The 18,718-nt window shown below is 44.9% G+C and overlaps 1 protein-coding gene and 1 pseudogene across 1 annotated transcript; both read left to right on the top strand.

Annotated features, from left to right (window-relative positions):
• Window positions 1-5,505: 5,505 nt before the first annotated feature.
• On the top strand, window positions 5,506-17,648 carry LOC147987412 (uncharacterized). The gene is made up of 3 exons (XM_087540334.1): window positions 5,506-5,707; window positions 17,384-17,478; window positions 17,571-17,648. The coding sequence occupies exons 1-3, from the start codon at window positions 5,506-5,508 to the stop codon at window positions 17,646-17,648; spliced, it is 375 nt and encodes a 124-aa protein (XP_087396460.1).
• On the top strand, window positions 6,032-17,107 carry LOC147987413 (zinc finger BED domain-containing protein RICESLEEPER 2-like; annotated as a pseudogene).
• Window positions 17,649-18,718: the final 1,070 nt, after the last annotated feature.

The raw sequence follows: 18,718 nt of genomic DNA, 5'->3' as shown, positions 1-18,718 counted from the left end.
GCTAATCACATTCAAGCCTTCTATGTTTGCTTTCTTAGTAAAGAACCATTTATTTGTCTTTTCTTGGATAAGATTATATTCTTTAGCTCGTGAGCTGACCTATTTGTCATTTTGTACCTCAGTTGACGGGATATCTCATAACTGAAACCATGAATAACAAGTGCTTCAGTTCTGGTGGTGGCGATCCATTGCTTGAGGCCACATTGTGTGCAAGGTTATCCTTGTGGAGGCCGCTGGTACGGTGGCACCCTCCTCGGCCTGCTGATCCCATTACCCTGGTTAGCTTATTCCCCTTTCCTCATGCTCGATTTCTATTTTTATGTTGCTCTGTTTGATTTAGAGTTTCCCCCATGTTCCATGAGATGCCTCACCTTGCCGATGGCTGAGGCCTCCATGTTAGAATGTGATTTATGTGGTGTTCATAGTGAGATAAAGTTCGACGTCGATTTGATCCGTAGTTATTCTTCCAAGATATTTTGTGGCTCTCAAGAATTTGGATGACATCCCGAATTGGAACTGGGCGAGGTATGTCATGAACGACATTATATCAGTAGCACAGGCATTGGGCAACAAATTCACTGATGAGATAAAAGCCATATTTTTTTACTATAAGCTGCGTGATCAAAGCAATCTACATGATGCATATGTGTCTATGTAGCTTTACTTAGCATAAACTGATCTTAATGACTTTGTTTAAACCTATGAGCCTGCCACCAATGTAGTATATAGCATATGTATGAATTGTTTCCCTCAGCAGGAGGAGGAGAGGAGCAGCAGCGCCAAGAGAAGAGAGGAGCGAGGCCTCGACCCAGACTCGGGAGGAGGAGACGAGGAGCAGCGCCAAGAGAAGAAAAAAAATGGGGCGTGGTCTTCTGGAGGTGCATCTGGTCCATGCCAAGGGCCTCTCCGGCAGCGATTTCCTTGGTGAGTATTCCACTGCACGCCTTCCGTGGGGAAGAACATTTATCGCCACCACCACGCATGTTCTTGGGTTGGCTTGGGTTCGTCTGCTGATAGAGATTGATCTGATTTTACCTATACTTGTAGGGAAGATAGACCCGTGTGGTCGTTAGGTGCCGGAGCCAGGAGCACAAGGGCAACACCGCACTGAGGTCAGTGCCTCCACAGCTCTCTGGTTTTTAGTTTCATTACTCATCTATGTTCAAAGTGATTGTAATGTATGCCTTGGTCTGCTCTGTTCAGTTCCATGGAGTTGCCATTGGCACGACCAGTATCTACTATGCAAGCAGACAATTGTTGTTACATTCCTGCCAACTATATGAATCTCACAGCTTCTCACATGTACCATCCTCTTAGACTTTTCGATTTTCAAAGAAACTAAATGAAGATATGGTGGCCTGGTCTCAATAGTACAACCTAAAGCATTCCATGCTTTATATTTTCTCTGAAATTTGCTCTTGAAGAATCATGTATCTATGTTAGATCGAGTGAGAAAAGGCGGCTTCCAAGCAGAGGATGCAACAGTGTTGGCCACATTTGGTTTTCGACTTGGGTGTCTAAATATTCTCACAATACTTGGCTCTTTCTCGCCCTTTGCGCCATTGACGCAACGAGTCATCTAGTTTGTCTAGATATGGATGTATCTAATACTAAAACACGACTTGATACATCCGTCTTTAGACAAATCTAAGGCAAAAAAATTGGGACGGAGGGAGTACATAAAAACTCACCGGCGAATAGCAAAATAATACAAGATCAAAGCTATGTACGGGCACAAAAAAAAAACCCAAAACGATGCAACAAAAACCATATCCACGTGGCGAGCGGGAACGGATCGAGCTGCCGCGCCGCCAAGGTGAGCTCCGCTGCCAAGCCGAGCTACTTCGCGGGCATCGCTTCACAAAATGACGGGAGGGAGGGAGATGCTTCTTGCGGGTGGCTTCGCCGTTTGGGCCTTCAGTGGAGCCATCAGGCTGAGCAGGGCCAGTTGGGAAAGGTGGTTCGTCTATAATCCGAACGAGAGCTCATGTTCGGCGCCTTAAGCGCGCGAACAGCTTCCTAGCACCTATAGCGAGCATCGCTAGGCTTGGCCCAACAAGGATCGATGGTCCCTTGCGGTTGCTCGCTCGTTGTTTCATCGATCACTTAGATCGCTCAGGTCAACAAGGGTCATTGGTGTCTGTACAAACCAGGTTAATCGGTCAGCATTACCAGTCAGCTGTTGACCAAAAGTCAACCGTTTTGACTTTTGTAAAAAAATAGGAGATATTGTTTTTTAAAAAAGTTCATTTATTTATAGAAAAATTTCATCGATTTTGAAAAAGAATTCATCAAATTTGAAAAAAAATAAAATTCATCGAATTTGAAAGAAATCACTGATTTGGGGAAAAAGTTCATCGAGTTTGAAAAAAAATCATCAAATTTGAAATAAGTTCATTGGTTTTTCTTTAAAAAATCATTGAATTTTAAAAGTTTGTGAATTAAAAAACAATAGTACAAAGGAAAAAATAAAGAAAAAATACTAAAGAAGAAAAACAGAAAAAGAAAGGAAAAACCACAGAAAAACCGGTCCAGGAGTGAAAACGGAATGAAAAAAGAATAGAAAAAAACGGCTTAAAAGCTTCCGAAAATAGTATAGATTAATTTGCTTTTTACGTTGGGTGGATCCATGCCTGCATTGGGCTTCGGTATTTCCGCTACTCTGTACTGGCTCGAAAATGTTGTCGATCTCGGATTTGTGGGTATGTGTTAAGAGCTCTGATAAATATTACAGTTACGTTGCAAATATAACTATATTGTGGATTTGTTTTCTGTCTTTTATGAGCAAAACAACGTCATGTTGCCGAGCATGGGACGACTCTTTGCTGAGATTGTCTTTCAGAAGATATTTTCTGTCTGCTATGATCTGATGTGTTATATGTGGCTAAGGCATTGAGTCTATCTGCCTCAATTAGGATGCTCAATGCATCAGGCTCTTACCCTGTAGCTCTTCTTTTTATCATACTCTGTCAGCTCCTTCTTACCATTGCCGCACCAGGGCACCCTGAACCTCCATATAGCCTCATTTCTGATTTACCTTCCCTTTGCCGTTGACGAATAAATAAATTTTCCCCCTGGTCCTGTTCCGAACTTGATTTGCGCTGCTTCTGTCTGAGCCTTGCGGAAAACTTTTAGTTATCTATGTTCTCGGGTAGAGCTTGGTTGTGAACACATCAGAAAGCGGAAACGTTATGCAGGGCTCCCTATTCGATCCTCCTGCACGAGTAAACCCTCTGTTAGAGTTGTGTGAATATTATTCTACAAGATAGATTACAGTTGGACTCTGAGTCGTACGGTGTGTAGATAGGATTACGGAGTCGTGTCCTATTAGGACACTTGTATCCTAGGTCTCTCATATATGGCGGGGGCACGCGGGGAGCCAGCGGTGTGTGCCAGCGCCCGGGCGGCCGGGGTGCGGTATTATGACGGTATCATGGGGAGGAGGGCCCGTAGTCATGCCCCAGAGATGTAGCCATATCGGTGAATCTCGTTAATAAATCTCGGTATCGTGCTTGTGTGATTGCTTGGTTTTCGGTATCGTGCTTGTGTGATTGCTTGGTTCTCGGTAGATCGACGGAGCGTCTCGGATTTATTTTAACACCCTCGACAGGAGGGAGAATTCCCATGGATTTCCTTCCTGCAGAAGGTAAACAGCGACGAAGCATGACGCCAGTTCGTACTCTCCAAAACTTCATAATTTAGTGCTTAGCTTGTAAAATCTTCTTTGTGTTATTCTGCACGCCACCAGAAGTCTGTTCCCATATTTTTCTGCATGTTGGGATGGTCCCTGTACTGAACTTGTACTCTGGTCTCATGATCAATGGAGCCACAAGACGTTGCAATTTATAAAAACCATTATAGAAGCATATTGTGGCCACTTAACAAAGTACCAGGCTACAAACCAACACAATTCAGAATAGAGTCTCACACAAAAATAGAAGAAAACAATCCACAAACAACTATGGAGACTCTGTCCGATGCCCAGCCATGAGAATCAAGTTAGTTCTCACCCTTCAAATAGCTCTCCCAGCATCTCCTCCAAATCATCGATGCTGCTGCTTCTGCTGCTAATGTGTTCTGCTACCTCCGGATGCTCCTCCATGTAGTAATTGTAATTCCACATGACCTCCCGGACGATAGTTCTCCGCAGCGCGCATCGTAGCGGAGGGTCGGGAACCTTCCAGAGTTTTCTGAGCCTTGTAGGTTTTCTGAAGCGCCGACTCGAATGTAGCTAACTTGAATTTAACTAGTGAAGATTTGATCCACTTCCGATTCAGCCTGGACGGCACGAGCGGGCTTTGCGGCCCGCTCGTGGCCTGTTTTAGGACCGTCCCGTACGGTCCAGGCCCGATAGGAAAATATGCCGGTCCGAGCCCAGCAAAACAGACCGAAAAAAGTTCGGTCCGGTCCGGTCTTTAACCGGGCCGACCGAGCGGACCGATGGCGCAAGGCCCATAAACTGTGTAACAGATCGAGGCCCCGAGCCCCCGAGCCGAGCAACCCCCTCCCCCCTCGTTCCATTCCCCCTCCTCGCTTGATTCCTTCTACAAACAGAGGCAGTGCCTCCTCCTCTGTTCTATCCCTAACCCTAACCCTAAGGCGACGGCGCCGTTGCCTGCAGCTCAGCCTGACCCGCGGCCTCTCCCTTCACCGACGGCGCCATCTCATCCGAGTCCGAGCTGGAGGAGCACGTGTACATCGGGGAGGCAGCAAGGCCAGCACGCCGTCGGTCCGTCCTTCCCTGGTTCCTCACCGAGCGCCACGAAGAGGAAGAGGCAATCTTTCTCTAACTTGTACCATTGGATGTGGACTTACGATTGAGGGAGGCTGCTGCAGATGGTACATGCGTAACATGCCTGGGAATTGTGCATGAGAGGATTGAGTTGTAGCACTGAAAGATGCATTCCCAGGATTTGGCATATAGACACCAGGTGTTGAGTTGTAGCACCAAGTTGTCAGGAAATAATTAGTCAAGAGTTTCAGGAGATGTAGTGAAGGAGAAGGGGAATGAAGTACTAGTAATCAATAGGCACCTTTTCCCCACTGTGCTTGTGAACCATCAACAGACTATGATAGCTTGTTTGGTTTACTATACTTTGGTAAGTGCTTCCAACCTTTAATTACTTTTGGAACTTAACCTATGCTGAGCGGTATCAATAGCCCCTTACAACCTGATGCTGCTGCTATGTTTCAGATTTCGTAAGAAATCTGTTAATCTTTACTGGTCAATTGACTACTAATTTAAGGGCGATAGGTAGTTTATCCAGGTTTATGTGGTAATAGTTAGTTACAGCTCCAGTCCTTGCAATACATTTATGTCTTATTGAGTGATGTTAATGGATGAAGGGGATTATGTGCTGTTTTTTGTAGATAATGGTCAGGAGATAATTATGTTTATTTGCACTAGTACTAGATGATTTTCTATGCTACAAAAAGAAGAAGATGAATTTTTTGCACTTGATTGATGTACTGACTGTAGATATTATGTGCTTTCTTTTGTAGATAATGGTGAAGGAGAAGGGGAATGAGAAGGGAAAGGGTGCTGGTAAGGAGAATGCGAAGGCGAAGGCAAAGGAGAAGAGCGTGAATTACCTAATTAGGCAAGATTCGGCGCTGCCTCCGCCGGTTTCGAGGAAGAAGAAGAAGCCTAAGGTGCAGATTAGGAAGGCGAAAGACTTTCCCAATGCCCCGGCGGGAGAGTTGATTTGTAGGTTAAAAAAACACCCTCCACCTCCTCCGCGTCTCCCCGACCGCACCGGTGCCGGCGTGCGTGCCGCGGAAGCCGCTGCCTCTGGCTCCGCAACCTGCTCCGAGTTGCCTCATGCACCTACTATTGTAAGTTTGCTTTACTTGATGCTTGATGTAGCCATATTTCCATATAACCATATAGGTGTTGTTTGCTTATTTGTGTGCTCATGTGTGTTAGGTGGTAGAAGATGAGGAGGAGGAGGAGGACGAGGACGAGGAGAAGGACGATGAGGAATATGAGGAGCAGAATCTGTTTATAGTCCCACCACAAGCGAGTGCTGATATGTCGGATGATGATACATCAGAAGGGTATAAGGAATCAGCTGATGAACTAGAAGGTGACACTATGTCCGAGGAATCACTTGTGCATGTTGTTTCTAGTGAGGAGGAGGCAAGAGAAAGGAAAAATAAAAAGAACAAGAGGCCAAGAGCCAATGCTCTTGTTAGGATGTCATCGGATGTTTGGGCCCATTTTCACAAGGTCAAAGAGGCATCAACGGAGCATCTCGGAGAGACGGTGTTGAAGGCTGTTTGTAATTATTATCCCAAAAAGAGGTATGCGTATACGCAAGGTGGCAGCACCTCAACTATTGGAAGGCATATGTTAAAATGTGAAGGTTTAAGGGACAAGATGGCTAGGAATGCCATCCAAACAACTCTTGAACTGCGCAGAATCAATAGTCCAACAAGTGGTCCAACAATGCACCCCTCTATTGAGTACAACCAAGGAATCGTTAAGGAGCTTATTGCTAAGATTATATGTGTGCATGAGTATTTATTTAGAATGGTTGAACATGAGTGGTTCAACATTCTAATGAAGTGCATGAATCCAAATTATAAACCCATTTGAAGGAAGGCAATACGAGCCGAGTGCATGAGGGTTTACAAGAACGAAAAGGAGGTGCTTAAATTCTCCTAAAGGGTATGAGCTCCATATGTCTAACTACAGATTTGTGGACAAGCAACCAAACCTTATCTTGCATGTGTGTGGTTGCACACTATATAGATGGGAATTGGAACTTACAAACCCGTGTGCTTGCTTTCATAGAGTTGGATCCTCCTCACTCTGGAAATGTCATTGCGGATGCTCTCTATGCGTGTGTGACAGAATGGAATATTGAGACCAAAATTATGTCCGTCACACTTGACAACGCTTCAAACAATGATGGTGCGATCGATGCTTTGAAGGCCAAGTTCTTGTTTTGGAGAGGTATGATTGTATCCTGTTTTTTGCTCATATGCTTGCTGTATATGTTAATATAGAAGCTATATATGCTCATATGTTTGCTGTTTTTGTTAATATAGAAGCTATATATGCTCATATGCTTGATGTATATGTTAATATAGAAGCTATATATGCTCATATGCTTGCTGTTTTTGCTAATATAGAAGCTATTTATGCTCATATGCTTGCTGTATATGCTAATATAGAAGCTATTTATGCTCATATGCTTGCTGTTTTTGCTAATATAGAAGCTATTTATGCTCATATGCTTGCTGTATATGCTAATATAGAAGCTATTTATGCTCATATGCTTGCTATATATGTTAATATAGAAGCTATATATGCTCATATGCTTGTTGTTTTTGCTAATATAGAAGCTATTTATGCTCATATGCTTGCCGTATATGCTAATATAGAAGCTATTTATGCTCATATGCTTGTCTTTTGTAGGTAAGGACTTCGAAGGCCAATATTTTCATATCCGTTGTTGTGCACATATCCTCAACTTGCTCATGCAAGATGGGACAGCGATCTTAGATAATTTGATAAACAGCTTGAGAGAGACGGTGAAGTACTTCAAGAGGTCACCTTCTCGTCTCCATGCTTTTGTTGCCACTTGCAAAAGCTTGGGTGTCAAAGTTGGTAATCATTTATGTTGGAAATATGCCCTAGAGGCAATAATAAAAGGATTATTATTATATTTCCTTGTTCATGATAATTGTCTTTTATTCATGCTATAATTGTGTTATCCAGAAATCGTAATACATGTGTGAATAATAGACACCAACATGTCCCTAGTAAGCCTCTAGTTGACTAGCTCGTTGATCAACAGATAGTCATGGTTTCCTGACTATGGACATTGGATGTCATTGATAACGAGATCACATCATTAGGAGAATGATGTGATGGACAAGACCCAATCCTAAACATAGCACAAGATCGTATAGTTCGTTTGCTAGAGTTTTCCAATGTCAAGTATCCTTTCCTTAGACCATGAGATCGTGTAACTCCCGGATACCGTAGGAGTGCTTTGGGTGTACCAAACGTCACAACGTAACTGGGTGACCATAAAGGTATACTACGGGTATCTCCGAAAGTGTCTATTGGGTTGACACGGATCAAAACTGGGATTTGTCACTCCGTATGACGGAGAGGTATCACTGGGCCCACTCGGTAATGCATCACCATTATGAGCTCAAAGTGACCAAGTGTCTGGTCACGGGACCATGCATTACGGTACGAGTAAAGTGACTTGCCGGTAACGAGATTGAACGAGGTATTAGGATACCGACGATCGAATCTCGGGCAACTAACATACCGATTGACAAAGGGAATTGTATACGGGGTTGCTTGAATCCTCGACATCGTGGTTCATCCGATGAGATCATCGAGGAGCGTGTGGGAGCCAACATGGGTATCCAGATCCCGCTGTTGGTTATTGACCGGAGAGCAATCTCGGTCATGTCTACATGTCTCCCGAACCCGTAGGGTCTACACACTTAAGGTTCGGTGACGCTAGGGTTGTGAAGATATGTATATGCAGTAACCCGAATGTTGTTCGGAGTCCCGGATGAGATCTCGGACGTCACGAGGAGTTTCGGAATGGTCCGGAGGTAAAGAATTATATATAGGAAGTGCTATTTCGGCCATCGGGACAAGTTTCGGGGTCACCGGTATTGTACTGGGACCACCGAAAGGGTCCCGGGGGTCCACCGGGTGGGGCCACCTATCCCGGAGGGCCCCATGGGCTGAAGTGGGAAGGGATCCAGCCCAAAGTGGGCTGGGGTGCCACTTCCCCTAGGGCCCATGCACCTAGGGTGGGGAAACCCTAAAGGGGGGGCGCCCCCTTGCTTGGGGGGCAAGCCCCCCACCCCTTGGCCGCCGCCCCCCTAGGAGATTGCATCTCCTAGGGCCGGTGCCCCCCCTAGGCTCCCTATATATAGTGGGGGGAGGGAGGGCCTCTCACCTACGCCTTTGGTGCCTCCCTCTCCCTCTCCAACAGCTCCTCCTCCTCCATAGAGCTTGGCGAAGCCCTGCCGGAGTACTGCAGCTCCATCACCACCATGCCGTCGTGCTGCTGCTGGAGCCATCTTCCTCAACCTCTCCTTCCCCCTTGCTGGATCAAGAAGGAGGAGACATTATGCTGACCGTACGTGTGTTGAACGCGGAGGTGCCGTCCGTTCGGCGCTAGGATCTCCGGTGATTTGGATCACATCGAGTACGACCCCTCATCCCCATTCTTTGAACGCTTCCGCTCGCGATCTACAAGGTATGTAGATGCATCCGATCTCTCGTTGCTAGATGAACTCATAGATGGATCTTGGTGAAACCGTAGGAAAACTTTTGTTTTCTGCAACGTTCCCCTACAGTGGCATCATGAGCTAGGTCTATGCGTAGTTCTCTATGCACGAGTAGAACACAATTTGTTGTGGGCGTTGATGTTGTCAACTTTCTTGCCGCTACTAGTCTTATCTTGCTTCAACGGTATTGTGGGATGAAGCGGCCCGGACCAACCTTACACGTACGCTTACGTGAGACCGGTTCCACCGACTAACATGAACTAGTTGCATAAGGTGGCTGGCGGGTGTCTGTCTCTCCCACTTTAGTTGGAGCGGATTCGATAAAAAGGGTCCTTATGAAGGGTAAATAGAAGTTGACAAATCACGTTGTGGCTTTCACGTAGGTAAGAAAACGTTCTTGCTAGAACCCTATTGCAACCACGTAAAACTTGCAACAACAATCAGAGGACGTCTAACTTGTTTTTGCAGCAAGTGTTTTGTGATGTGATATGGCCAAAGTTGTGATGAATGATGAATGATATATATGTGATGTATGAGATGTTCATGCTATTGTAATAGGAATCATGACTTGCATGTCGATGAGTATGACAACCGGCAGGAGCCATAGGAGTTGTCTTTATTTTTTGTATGACCTGCGTGTTATTGAGAAACGCCATGTAAATTACTTTACTTTATTGCTAAACGTGTTAGCCATAGTAGTAGAAGTAATAGTTGGCGAGCAACTTCATGGAGACACGATGATGGAGATCATAATGATGGAGATCATGGTGTCATGCCGGTGACAAGATGATCATGGAGCCCCAAGATGGAGATCAAAGGAGCTATGTGATATTGGCCATATCATGTCACTATTATTATTTGATTGCATGTGATGTTTATGATGTTTTTGCATCTTGTTTACTTAGAACGACGGTAGTAAATAAGATGATCCCTCATAATAATTTCAAGAAAGTGTTCCCCCTAACTGTGCACCGTTGCGACAGTTCGTTGTTTCGAAGCACCACGTGATGATCGGGTGTGATAGATTCCAACGTTCACATACAACGGGTGTATGACAGATTTACACATGCAAACACTTAGGTTGACTTGACGAACCTAGCATGTACAGACATGGCCTCGGAACATAGAAGACCGAAAGGTCGAGCATGAGTCGTATAGAAGATACGATCAACATGAAGATGTTCACCGATGTTGACTAGTCCGTCTCACGTGATGATCGGACACGGCCTAGTTAACTCGGATCATGTTATACTTAGATGACTGGAGGGATGTCTATCTAAGTGGGAGTTCATTGAATAATTTGATTAGATGAACTTAATTATCATGAACTTAGTCTAAAATATTTACAATATGTCTTGTAGATCAAATGGCCAACGTAGTCCTCAACTTCAACGCGTTCCTAGAGAAAACCAAGCTGAAAGACGATGGCAGCAACTACACGGACTGGGTCCGGAACCTGAGGATCATCCTCATAGCTGCCAAGAAAGATTATGTCCTACAAGCACCGCTAGGTGACGCACCTGTTCTCCCTGCAGAACAAGACGTTATGAACGCTTGGCAGACACGTGTTGACGACTACTCCCTCGTTCAGTGCGGCATGCTTTACAGCTTAGAGCCGGGGCTCCAAAAGCGTTTTGAGAGACATGGAGCATATGAGATGTTCGAAGAGCTGAAAATGGTTTTTCAAGCTCATGTCCGGGTCCAGAGATATCAAGTCTCCGATAAGTTCTTCAGCTGTAAGATGGAGGAAAACAGTTCTGTCAGTGAGCACATACTCACTATGTCTGGGTTGCATAACCGCTTGACTCAGCTGGGAGTTAATCTCCCAGATGACGCGGTCATTGACAGAATCCTTCAGTCGCTTCCACCGAGCTACAAGAGCTTTGTGATGAACTTCAATATGCAGGGGATGGAAAAGACCATTCCTGAAGTATTTGCTATGCTGAAATCAGTAGAGGTAGAAGTCAAAAAGGAATATCAAGTGTTGATGGTGAATAAAACCACTAAGTTCAAAAAGGGCAAGGGTAAGAAGAACTTCAAGAAGGACGGCAAGGGAGTTGCCGCGCCCAGCAAGCAAGCTGCCGGGAAGAAGCCAAAGAATGGACCCAAGCCCGAGACTGAGTGTTTTTATTGCATGGAAAGTGGTCACTGGAAGCGGAACTGCCCCAAATACTTAGCCGACAAGAAGGCCGGCATCACAAAAGGTATATGTGATATACATGTAATTGATGTGTACCTTACCAGTACTCGTAGTAGCTCTTGGGTATTTGATACCGGTGCAGTTGCTCACATTTGTAACTCAAAGCAGGGGCTGCGGAATAAGCGGAGACTAGCGAAGGACGAGGTGACGATGCGCGTCGGGAATGGTTCCAAGGTCGATGTGATCGCCGTCGGCACGCTACCTCTATATTTACCTACGGGATTAGTTTTAAACCTCAATAATTGTTATTTAGTGCCAGCTTTGAGCATGAACATTGTATCGGGATCTCGTTTGATACGAGATGGCTACTCATTTAAATCCGAGAATAATGGTTGTTCTATTTATATGAGAGATATGTTTTATGGTCATGCTCCGATGGTGAATGGTTTATTCTTAATGAATCTCGAGCGTAATGCTACACATATTCATAGTGTGAGTATCAAAAGATGTAAGGTTGATAATGATAGTCCCACATACTTGTGGCACTGCCTCCTTGGTCACATAGGTGTCAAACGTATGAAGAAGCTCCATGCAGATGGACTTTTAGAGTCTCTTGATTACGAATCATTTGACACGTGCGAACCATGCCTCATGGGTAAAATGACCAAGACTCCGTTCTCAGGAATAATGGAGCGAGCAACCAACTTATTGAAAATCATACATACTGATGTGTGCGGTCCAATGAGTGTTGAGGCTCGCGGTGGCTATTGTTATGTTCTCACCCTCACTGATGACTTGAGTAGATATGGGTATATCTATTTAATGAAACACAAGTCTGAGACCTTTGAAAAGTTCAAGGAATTTCAGAGTGAGGTTGAGAATGAACGTGACAGAAAAATCAAGTTCTTGCGATCAGATCGTGGAGGAGAATACTTGAGTCACGAATTTGGCACACACTTAAGAAAATGTGGAATAGTTTCACAACTCACGCCGCCTGGAACACCTCAGCGTAATGGTGTGTCCGAACGTCGTAATCGCACTCTATTAGATATGGTGCGATCTATGATGTCTCTTACCGATTTACCGCTATCTTTTTGGGGCTATACTTTAGAGACTGCGACATTCACTTTAAATAGGGCTCCGTCGAAATCCGTTGATGAGACAACACCGTATGAATTATGGTTTGGGAAGAAACCTAAGCTGTCGTTTCTAAAAGTTTGGGGATGCGATGCTTATGTCAAGAAACTTCAACCTGAAAAGCTCGAACCCAAGTCGGAAAAATGCGTCTTCATAGGATACCCTAACGAAACTATTGGGTATACCTTCTACCTCAGATCCGAAGGCAAGATCTTTGTTGCCAAGAATGGATCCTTTCTAGAGAAGGAGTTTCTCTCGAAAGAAGTAAGTGGGAGGAAAGTAGAACTTGATGAAGTATTACCTCTTGAACCGGAAAATGGCACAACTCAAGAAAATGTTCCTGAGGTGCCTGCACCGACTAGAGAGGAAATTAATGATGATCATGAAACTTCAGATCAAGTTGCTACTGAACTTCGTAGGTCCACAAGGACACGTTCCGCACCAGAGTGGTACGGCAACCCTGTCTTGGAAATCATGTTGTTAGACAACGGTGAACCTTCGAACTATGAAGAAGTGATGGCGGGCCCGAATTCCGACAAATAGCTAGAAGCCATGAAATCCGAGATAGGATCCATGTATGAAAACGAAGTATGGACTTTGACTGACTTGCCCGTTGAGCGGCGAGCCATAGAAAATAAATGGATCTTTAAGAAGAAGACAGACGCGGATGGTAATGTGACCATCTATAAAGCTCGGCTTGTCGCTAAGGGTTATCGACAAGTTCAAGGGGTTGACTACGATGAGACTTTCTCACCGGTAGCGAAGCTAAAGTCCGTGCGAATCATGTTAGCAATTGCCGCATTATATGATTATGAGATATGGCAAATGGACGTCAAAACGGCATTCCTTAATGGTTTCCTTAAGGAAGAATTGTATATGATGCAGCCGGAAGGTTTTGTCGATCCTAAGAATGCTGACAAGGTGTGCAAGCTCCAACGCTCGATTTATGGGCTGGTGCAAGCATCTCGAAGTTGGAACATTCGCTTTGATGAGATGATCAAGGCATTTGGGTTTACGCAGACTTATGGAGAAGCCTGCGTTTACAAGAAAGTGAGTGGAGCTCTGTAGCATTTCTCATATTATATGTAGATGACATACTTTTGATGGGAAATGATATAGAACTTTTGGACAGCATTAAGGCCTACTTGAATAAGAGTTTTTCAATGAAGGACCTTGGAGAAGCTGCTTATATATTAGGCATCAAGATCTATAGAGATAGATCAAGACGCCTCATAGGTCTTTCACAAAGCACATACCTTGATAAGATATTGAAGAAGTTCAATATGGATCAGTCTAAGAAGGGGTTCTTGCCTGTGTTGTAAGGTGTGAAATTGAGCTCAGCTCAATGTCCGACCACGGTAGAAGATATAGAAGAGATGAGTGTCATCCCCTATGCCTCAGCCATAGGTTCTCTTATGTATGCCATGCTGTGTACCAGACCTGATGTAAACCTTGCCATAAGTTTGATAGGAAGGTACCAAAGTAATCCCGGCAAGGAACACTGGACAGCGGTCAAGAATATCCTGAAGTACCTGAAAAGGACTAAGGAAATGTTTCTCATTTATGGAGGTGACGAAAAGCTTGTCGTAAAAGGTTACGTCGACGCTAGCTTCGACACAGATCTGGATGACTCTAAGTCACAAACTGGATACGTGTATATTTTGAATGGTGGGGCAGTAAGCTGGTGCATTTGCAAGCAGAGCGTCGTGACGGGATCTACATGTGAAGCGGAGTACATGGCAGCCTCGGAGGCAGCGCATGAAGCAATTTGGGTGAAGGAGTTCATCGCCGACTTAGGAGTCATACCCAATGCGTCGGGGCCAATCAAGCTCTTCTGTGACAACACTGGAGCTATTGCACTTGCCAAGGAGCCCAGGTTTCACAAGAAGACAAGGCACATCAAGCGTCGCTTCAACTCCATTCGTGAAAATGTTCAAGATGGAGACATAGATATTTTTAAAGTACATACGGACCTGAATGTAGCAGATCCGTTGACTAAACCTCTCCCTAGAGCAAAACATGATCAACACCAGAATTCCATGGGTGTTCGATTCATCACAATGTAACTAGATTATTGACTCTAGTGCAAGTGGGAGACTGTTGGAAATATGCCCTAGAGGCAATAATAAAAGGATTATTATTATATTTCCTTGTTCATGATAATTGTCTTTTATTCATGCTATAATTGTGTTATCCGGAAATCGTAATACATGTGTGAATAATAGACACCAACATGTCCCTAGTAAGCCTCTAGTTGACTAGCTCGTTGATCAACAGATAGTCATGGTTTCCTGACTATGGACATTGGATGTCATTGATAACGAGATCACATCATTAGGAGAATGATGTGATGGACAAGACCCAATCCTAAACATAGCACAAGATCGTATAGTTCGTTTGCTAGAGTTTTCCAATGTCAAGTATCCTTTCCTTAGACCATGAGATCGTGTAATTCCCGGATACTGTAGGAGTGCTTTGGGTGTACCAAACGTCACAACGTAACTAGGTGACCATAAAGGTATACTACGGGTATCTCTGAAAGTGTCTGTTGGGTTGACACGGATCAAGACTGGGATTTGTCACTCCGTATGACGGAGAGGTATCACTGGGCCCACTCGGTAATGCATCATCATTATGAGCTCAAAGTGACCAAGTGTCTGGTCACGGGATCATGCATTACGGTACGAGTAAAGTGACTTGCCGGTAACGAGATTGAACGAGGTATTAGGATACCGACGATCGAATCTCGGGCAACTAACATACCGATTGACAAAGGGAATTGTATACGGGGTTGCTTGAATCCTCGACATCGTGGTTCATCCGATGAGATCATCGAGGAGCATATGGGAGCCAACATGGGTATCTAGATCCCGCTGTTGGTTATTGACCGGAGAGCAATCTCGGTCATGTCTACATGTCTCCCGAACCCGTAGGGTCTACACACTTAAGGTTCGGTGATGCTAGGGTTGTAGGGATATGTATATGCAGTAACCCGAATGTTGTTCGGAGTCCCGTATGAGATCCCGGACGTCACGAGGAGTTCCGGAATGGTCCGGAGGTAAAGAATTATATATAGGAAGTGCTATTTCGGCCATCGGGACAAGTTTCGGGGTCACCGGTATTGTACCGGGACCACCGGAAGGGTCCCGGGGGTCCACCGGGTGGGGCCACCTATCCCGGAGGGCCCCATGGGCTGAAGTGGGAAGGGATCCAGCCCAAAGTGGGCTGGGGCGCCACTTCCCCTAGGGCCCATGAGCCTAGGGTGGGGAAACCCTAAAGGGGGGGCGTCCCCTTGCTTGGGGGGCAAGCCCCCCACCCCTTGGCCGCCGCCCCCCTCCCCTAGGAGATTGCATCCCCTAGGGACGGCGCCCCCCCTAGGCTCCCTATATATAGTGGGGGGAGGGAGGGCCTCTCACCTACGCCTTTGGTGCCTCCCTCTCCCTCTCCAACACCTCCTCCTCCTCCATAGAGCTTGGCGAAGCCCTGCCGGAGTAGTGCAGCTCCATCACCACCACGCCGTCGTGCTGCTGCTGGAACCATCTTCCTCAACCTCTCCTTCCCCCTTGCTGGATCAAGAAGGAGGAGACGTTACGCTGACCGTACGTGTGTTGAACACGGAGGTGCCGTCCGTTCGGCGCTAGGATCTCCGGTGATTTGGATCATGTCGAGTACGACTCCCTCATCCCCGTTCATTGAACGCTTCCGCTCGCGATCTACAAGGTATGTAGATGCATCCGATCAGTCGTTGCTAGATGAACTCATAGATGGATCTTGGTGAAACTGTAGGAAATTTTTTGTTTTCTGCAACGTTCCCCTACAATTTACACCTGGATTGTAAAACAAGGTGGAGTTCAACCTTTAAGATGATTAGCACTGCCCGTGGATATAAGGAAGACTTGACCTCTCATGCTGGTTCGAATGCCAACTATGCTTGGGCGCCGACAAACGCAGAGTGGGACATGTATGACCTTATCTCTCCATTACTTGAGAGTTTGGCTGAGGTGACAAAAGCATTTTCAGGAAGTTTATATCCCACTTCGAACATCTTCTACCCATACATTGTTGGCGTCAAGCTTGCAATCAAACATGCAATGACTAGTGATAGTGACCACTACAAGGAAATGGGTGAAGAAATGTTGGAGAAGTTTGACAAATATTGGGAAGAAAAGAACAATGCCATGGTGATCGCAACCATCTTTGATCCACGGTACACATGCTTGCTGTTTTTACTCCAATGGTTGCTGTTTTTTACTCATATGCTTGTTGTTTTTACTCGTATGCTTTCTAATTCACTCCAATGCTATCATCTTTGATCCTAGGTACAAGATGGGTTACATAGAGTGGGCCTTTGGAGAACTATATGGAGAAGGAAGTACGAGGTTTAGATCTGAGATCAAAATCGTGGAGAAAGAGTTGGCGGCCTTGTATGACAAATGTGTTGCTCAAGATAAGCGAGCTGGAAATGGAGAAAGCTCATCTTCCTCTACAAACATTCCTAGTATCCCGATTCAAGCTGGGTATGAGTCCTTCTTATCGTCCTGTTCAACAAGAATATAAAAGAGTGAGTTGAGGAACTACTTAGAGGATGAGGTTGCCCCTCGCAATAAGGCTCTTGATCTTCTTGGTTGGTGGAAAGACAATGCTCCTAGGTACCCAATTATGGCCAAGATAGCCAGGAGGTTCCTTACTATCCCGGCTACCTCCGTGTCTTCGGAATCTACCTTCAGCACGACCGGAAGGATTTTAGGTATGTCAACTCGTACTATTGAACTTTGGTTATAAACTTGTCAACTTCTCATCCTCAAACTAGTTTGTCAACTTGTGTCGTATTAGATGACTATAGGAGTTCGTTAAAACCGGTTATGGTGGAGGTATTAGTTTGTGGTGCAAGTTATATCAAGGGTGCTCATGTTGACTTGAATCTGGTGGTATGTTTGCCATCTTTTCCTTACCTTTTTTTCTTTCTTTTTTGGTCTTGTTGTTTGTGATGTGAGCATTTGTCTAACTTCCACACTTGTAGCCGAGGGATGAGAATGAAGAGGATGATGTTGAGAACATCAAGTTACCCATTGTGGTGGAGGAGATCAATAATTGGTAACTATTCTTCCTACATGTTTCACTTGTCATACGATACCAAGTATTATTTATGTGAATGTTGCTTATCTTACTTGTAGACGTTCATCATGTGGATGTTGATCTTGCTATTTTGAAGATGAATGTCAAAGTGATCTTTCTCATGTGAAGGCTACTTTTGCATTTCTGTTATGTTGGAACCTTTCAAGTCATGAACTATGAATTGTCACTGCTAGCTTGGAGATGAACCTCTCATTTGTGTTATGTTCAACTTGTCAATTGACATGGACTTGGAATTTTCATTGCAAGTTTGTAATCGTGTCATTCGATGATGATAAGACCTTATGTTTGTGGATGTGATATTTGTGCTTAACCTGATTTGTGCCATCTTTTCTGTCAAAATCAGTTTGTGGATGTCCAAAAAACAAAGGAAATGTTGTCCAAATTTAGTTATTCTTGCTGTCCAAATTTAGTCCAGTGCTTGCTGTCCAAATTAGTTGTTTGTGGCTGTGATATTTCTGCTGTTTCGGTCCAAACTTATCTGAAAACTGTAGTGATCACTGATGACTTGTCATATTACATCCATGTCAGTATGTGATGCCTAAACAGTAGAACACAGCCTAGGTAGTAGCTAACAGTAGTGTTGTTGTTGTACTTTTGATTAATCTACTCTCCAAAACCAGTAGATGCCTAAACATACACTGCCTGGCAACCAATACGACCTAAAAGGAGCAAATATACACTGCCTGGCAACAAACAAGAGCTAAAAGCTGGCCGGTCCATTCGGTCCTCTCGGTCCTGACCGAGCTGGCACCCCAACGGTCTGGTCCTAGAATACTAGCTCGTTTGACAGTTCGGTCCGGTCTGGTCCAAACGCCGGCTCGGACCGGGACCGGACCGGCCCGGACCGTGTCCAGGCTGACTTCCGATGATGAAGCGGTCCACAAAAATCCGCTTGGCAGTCCAGCCTCGATGTAACATTTCTCCAAGAAACATCGAGATATCTATCCAAGTACTTCACACAGTCGGGTTTAGTAAGCCTCCTCAAACGAAGAGGCGACACCCCATAGTCTAACGATACAGATGGCTCAGATA

This window comes from Triticum urartu, chromosome 2A (genome assembly GCF_056163025.1).
Source record: "Triticum urartu cultivar PI428250 chromosome 2A, HENAU_Tu73, whole genome shotgun sequence".
NCBI classification, from domain to species: domain Eukaryota; kingdom Viridiplantae; phylum Streptophyta; class Magnoliopsida; order Poales; family Poaceae; genus Triticum; species Triticum urartu.
This window is presented reverse-complemented; position numbering and strand designations above follow the sequence as displayed.

Coding starts and splice junctions, on each gene's coding strand:
- LOC147987412 (XM_087540334.1), top strand. CDS start 5,506: ATGGTGAAGGAGAAGGGGAATGAGAAGGGAAAGGGTGCTGGTAAGGAG. Junction 5,708..17,383: donor CCCGGCGGGAGAGTTGATTT/GTAGGTTAAAAA, acceptor GTGTCGTATTAG/ATGACTATAGGAGTTCGTTA. Junction 17,479..17,570: donor ATGTTGACTTGAATCTGGTG/GTATGTTTGCCA, acceptor CCACACTTGTAG/CCGAGGGATGAGAATGAAGA.